The sequence below is a fragment of the Rhincodon typus genome, unplaced genomic scaffold (assembly GCF_021869965.1).
Source record: "Rhincodon typus isolate 14 unplaced genomic scaffold, sRhiTyp1.1 hic_rhity00001480, whole genome shotgun sequence".
Taxonomy (NCBI): domain Eukaryota; kingdom Metazoa; phylum Chordata; class Chondrichthyes; order Orectolobiformes; family Rhincodontidae; genus Rhincodon; species Rhincodon typus.
This window is the reverse complement of record NW_025967118.1, coordinates 8154-13861: the sequence shown is the minus strand read 5'-3', so window position 1 is coordinate 13861 and position 5708 is coordinate 8154. Positions and strand designations below refer to the sequence as shown.

Here is a 5708-nt window from a genome sequence, read left to right as displayed (position 1 = left end):
GTCCTGCTGATTGCAAACACACAATAAAAGTCCAAATAAGACAAACAGGACTCTGGCAAAGACCGCTGCAAAATAAGCTTCATATCTTTTCCAGTGTTAACAGTCTGAAAATTACCATCTGCCCAAATGTTAACTGATTTGTGACAGAATGGAGTACAACAGCAGATATCCCAGTGTGTCACCATCCTGAATCAACTAGCAATTCTAAAGGGAAAGGAGTTTCTTTCATCATATTAACAAAGAGTTATGTTTAAAAATGCTGACAGATACTGTTGTTGTGCAGGCTCAGAAATGTTGATCCATGACACTGCCTCACAGTACCAGGCATCTGCCAAACTGATAACAAAATAGTAAAAGGAAACAGCAATTCCTTTAATCAGTTTTGGACCACAACCAGGCAATGACTGAATATCTAAATTCTGAATTTGTCCTTTGTTGTTCATATCAAACTTCAATACTGACAACAAAATAGACTTAAAATCCACAATGGAACCATCTTCTGCTAGCCACAGAATTACACAGCATTCACGGTGCAGCCATAGGCCTATATAGACACCTCAACCATCTTCCCTTTCTATTTCTGGTCACCTTGTGATCATATCCTTCCATGACTTGATTCTTCGCATACTTATCCAGATTCCCCCTAAATACGTCTACACTATTTGCCTCAATTACTCCTAGTAGTGATTTCTACTTTCTCACTAATCTTGAGGTAAACAGGTTTTGCTGAATTCCCGCATGTTTTCCACAACTACCCAATTAAACCTTTTCAATTTTAAAATCCTCTATCAAGTCACCTCTCTGCCTTCGCTTCAAATGGAGAAACAGGACCTCAGCTGGGATTCCCCTTTGGTAACACCCTCTCAGCTCTGATATCATCCAAGCAAACATGTCTCATTGGCACTAGTTTAGTACATTTCCTCACAAGTGAAAAGATAGCTGACTGCAAAATAAAATGTCAAAACAGAAAAAGGCATATTCCTCGAGATTGCACTAAAACACTCTTGACAAGCAAGTTGAAGGACAGCAGATTAAAAAAAAAAGTCCTGCACAAACTGACAATCGATTAGAACTAGAAATCTTTTTAAATCATGGGGTACTGAAGGATGGGCCAACAACATCCATTTGGACAATATTACACAGTCCCATAACAAGCATCTCAATTGTTAAGGGCATTCAGAAGGAAATGTTTCTTGTTGTTTCAGAAGCAGAAGTGGATCCCCAGAACAAGCTCCAATTTTCACGTTTGCTGTTGTGCAAGAAGACCTTAAAACTTGAAGACACAAAGGGGGGAAAAGGAAAACGGCACACTGCAATTGTACGACGGTGTGTAAATAGGAAAAGCAAGTCACTTACCAAGGACTATAGCAACCGTCTTCAACAGGCTCATCATGGTGTCACGGTTTCTGCGGGGCCCTGAACTGTGACGAGACATTCTCATAGTCCTCTGTCGCACGTAGACAAAGATGTGGGCGTACAGGACCACCATAACAACGAAGGTGACCAGATTGAAAATAGCCCAAAAGACCAAGTAGGAGCTGCTGTAGAGCGGTGCCATGGTGGAGCAGATATTGATGTCGCAGATGCAATTCCACCCCACGCTGGGGATAGCCCCCATGATGATGGCCATGGTCCATATCACAACAATCACCACCACGACACGCCGGTTGCTCATCCTGGTGTGCAGCTGCATTCGGAACACCGTGATGTGCCTCTCGATGGCGATGGCCAGCAGGTTTGCCACCGAGGCAGTGAGGCTGGTGTCTATTAGGCCCTGGCGCAGAAGCCACGTGCTGACAGTCAACCTGCGGGTGTTGGGTCCCGTGTTGAACATGAGGTAAAAATAGGCCAGGCCGGCAAAGAAGTCCGCGGCTGCTAGATTCGCCATCAAATAATAGATGGGAAAATGGAAGCGGCGGTTCACATAAATTGCTATCATAACCAGCAGGTTAGCAAGCATTATAAAGATGCACACGGTGATGCCCAGGCCCATGACAAGCTTGCTGATTGCATTCCATTCTTGAGCTAGGGGTTTTTTACTGTTGTTGTAAAAAAAGGCAATGGTTTCATTGTAGTAGCAGTATTCTTCCATTCTGGCAGCCTATGGCAAAAATGACAAGCAAAATTAGTTAAGTGCAAGACAAGAGCCAATGATTTGAATCGCATTAAACACTGCGGCTTTGGCCATCAAGTTGAGATTTAAAATGCAAAAATAGTTGCCAGACCTCATTTATTTTCCTATCAGCATTATCATACCATGTGCGCATCAAGAGACCATGGCTAACAAAATCAACAGCTATGCTGCTCACCGTCTAGCCAGGGGAGTTAAAGGGTAAACTTTGCCAATGTAGGACATTTTGGGGCGTATGCCATCAGTTTCGACTTTATCCTCCAAGCCATAAAGGTCAAAACGTTTGACATTGTGAGCTGGCCGAAGTTGTGCATTGGGACCACAGAGTGATGGGGTTAACTGTTGATCTCCTTTAGAATTTTATAGGGCTTTCCGAGACCTCATTCTTCTCAACTGCAGTGAACGTAGTCTTAATGGAGCCAGCCTCCCCTCATCCGTCAGTCTTGTCATCCCAGCAATCAGTCTGGTAAACCCTAGCCAGAACATCCTTGCTCAGATAAGGAAACCAAAACTGCACACAATACGCCAGGTGTGGTATAATTGCAGAAAAACACTCTTGCTCCTGTACTCGAAAACTTTTACCATAAATGGCTTCCATACCATTTGACGTCTTCACTGCCTGCCGCGCCTGCATGCTTACTTTCAATGACGGGTGTATAAACGACACCCAGGTCTCATCGCACTCCCACATTTCTGGATCGATCGCCATTCAGATAATCATCTGCCTTCTAGTGGTTTTGGTGGTGGTTGTGGGGGCGCTGTTGCGGTTGGGGGTCACTACCACGTGGATAAACTCACATTTATGCACATTATACTTCATTTGCCCACTCACTCAAAATTTTGCCAAATCACACTGACGTTTTTCTGCATCCTCCTCACAGGTTAACCCTCCCTCCCAGCTTTGGGTCATCTGCAAGCCTGGGGGATATTATATTTAGTTGCCTCATTGAAATCATTAATATGTTGAGATAAGTTAGTATCACAAAATTATCAATTAAATTCTTAAAGGGTAATTATACAGTTCGGAGACTTAACTTGCTGTAGTGTGTTTAATGGGCAATTAATATGCAAGCAATTTGGGGGTAACAGGGAAATTAAAGACACGATGCCAGTTAGGAAAGCCAGCTGGAGGAGCACAAAATTAATGGGCAAGGTGTACAGTTTCCATTTTCATATCTTCAGGTCCTGAACTTGTAAGTTCAGTTTTGTACATTTCAAAGCAGCGCTATGTGTACTCTTCAAATACGCCACAGGAAAACTTGCGATCTTGAAAATTTATTTGAATTTAGAATGAGTCCACCACTTTAGAATGTCCCCACAACACGGACATGGGATCAGGAGAGCATTTGCCACAGAATGTAAAATAAAAGCCGATTTCACAGTTCATTCAAAACGTCAGATGAGTCACTATACAAAATAGTTCTATAAAATAAATTAGCTAATATTAAATGTATGGGTTGACTTGGTTTCTGAAGCTGTTCGACCGTTTCTACTAGATTAACATTGATTCCAAATGAAATTACTTCTACTTATGGTGAGGGAAAGTGCATATAAGATTCAACATTGCAACATCAAAGGTTGTAGCTTTACTGCAACTTGCTGTAGTATATCACTTTCCTGGATTTGGATATTTATCTATAAAATCAATGCTTTCAGATCCATTTCTGTATGTCCATGTAATTTCTATTTTTTATCTCTATAAAATTAGAACAACATACCATTCAACGTTTCAGGAGTCTATCACAGCCAGATGTTTTACTTGATTCATTGCATTCATAGAGCATTAGCAGGTTTGCAAGTTTACTGCCGACATGAAACTGAAGCTACTTCACAGCAATCCAAAATTGGAAATGTCATTCTGGTGCACAGACCTGAACTGCATCCAATTCAAAAAAGAGTAACACTTCCTGCCACAGAGTCACACAGCATCATTGCAGTGTTGGACCTGACCACATTGATTTTATAAGCGGCATGCTGGATGTGAAGTGAAATTTCTTGACACTGATACTGCACTATTTCCATACGCATCACCTAGTACCCCTCATTAAATACCATAAAGAATTAATAGGCCCAATATAGCTGTCAGGTCACTTGAAATTTTGCACTTAAACTTTATAACATTGTTTGCCACTACAAGAATGTTAATACTGCTACACAAACCAAAGCAGTGACCACAATATGCTGCGAGAAGTAAAATCTTTCTACTTGTCTCTCTCTCTCCCTTCTAAATAACAGAGCTCACAAGCCCCGCCAATTCTAGTCTCTTGTGCACCCCATTCCAACTTGCATCACTCCACCACAGGTATAAATTGTATATCAATGTGCTTAACTAAAAGCAGATGGAGAGCTTTGTTTGTTTGTGTGTGTGAGAATAACATCGATGGATCTATTCCTGAGGCTGGACAAGCTGGTCCAGGAAACAGGCTGTGGATTAGGTCACTCTACTCAAGTGCCTACCTCTCGTCTACAGCAGGCCTTGTGCCTTCCACTACCAATGAGTGCCACATTATCCCTGACATTTTAAATTAATTTGTTATAAAGTTTTGCTATTTGTTAAAATGCCTCTTTAAAAGGGGCTGGTACCTTCTAATTTGCTTTAACTGGCTTCAGTTCAATATGTTTCTTTTTAGTATAAAGAAACATTGGTGTGGTTGAGCTATGAAGTACCTATTTCTTACGTTTCACTGTGTGAATAATTCAAAACTTGATAAGTGGTTAGCACTGGTTTCATCCTTAACCAGAAAAGGCCCTAAAATTTTCTCACTCAACCCCTCTGCCTCAACACCTCCCTCCTCTCAAGACATTCCTTAAAAAGTTGCCTATTACCAATCCCGAGTGTCTCCTATAACTCCGTGTCAAGAGGTCAAAGGGAAGTTGAATACATATTTGAAGGGCAAATTCAAGAAAGGCGATAAAGGAAAAGTAGCTGGACTAGACAATGGGGAAAGGAAGAAGGGAACTGGATAGTAGGGAGCTGTAAAGTACCTAAGCAGAAAATGAGGTGCGGCTCCTCAAGCTTGATTTGATTTATTATTGTCACATGTATCTAGGTAGAGTGAAAAGTTTTGTTCTGCATGCAGTACAGGCAGATTATAACATACAAAGATCATGGATTGATTGAACAGAGTGAAGAATGCAAAATAATGGCTGCAAAGAAGGTGCGCAAAAAGCAACATCAACATTAGATTTGAAGTTTGAGAGGTCCATTTAGAAGTCTAATAACAGCAGGGAAGAAGCTGTTCTTGAACCTGCTGGTACGTGTTTAAGCTTTGCATCAAGTTTTGCTGGAACACCACAGCAGGCCTAGGATGGAAACATTAACAGAGAGCAATGTGATTTATTGAAGTTACATCTTCTGCAATTACACGGGAAGTTGCCATGGAGGCACGTGGGGAGCAAGTACAGAGGCTGTTTTAACCAGGAGAAACCTCTGTACCCCAAAAGTAGCAAGCATTGGGAATTTATTCCCAGGTGGGGAGCTGGAGGTAAACATTATAAATGCATTTAAGGGGAAGCTGGAAAAGCATGGAGAGAGAGGGAGCGAGAGAGGGAGCGAGAGAGGGAGCGAGAGAGGGAG

At 41.8% G+C, this 5708-nt stretch overlaps 1 protein-coding gene across 1 annotated transcript in view; it reads right to left on the bottom strand.

Annotated features, from left to right (window-relative positions):
• Nucleotides 1–1348: 1348 nt before the first annotated feature.
• Nucleotides 1349–5708, bottom strand: part of lpar1 (lysophosphatidic acid receptor 1) — an 8053-nt gene continuing 3693 nt past the window's right edge. Inside the window, exon 2 of the mRNA XM_048592582.1 lies at nt 1349–2101. Within this exon, the coding sequence (XP_048448539.1) occupies nt 1349–2092 (744 nt within the window). The 5' untranslated portion in view covers nt 2093–2101. The remainder of the gene's footprint in view (nt 2102–5708) is intronic.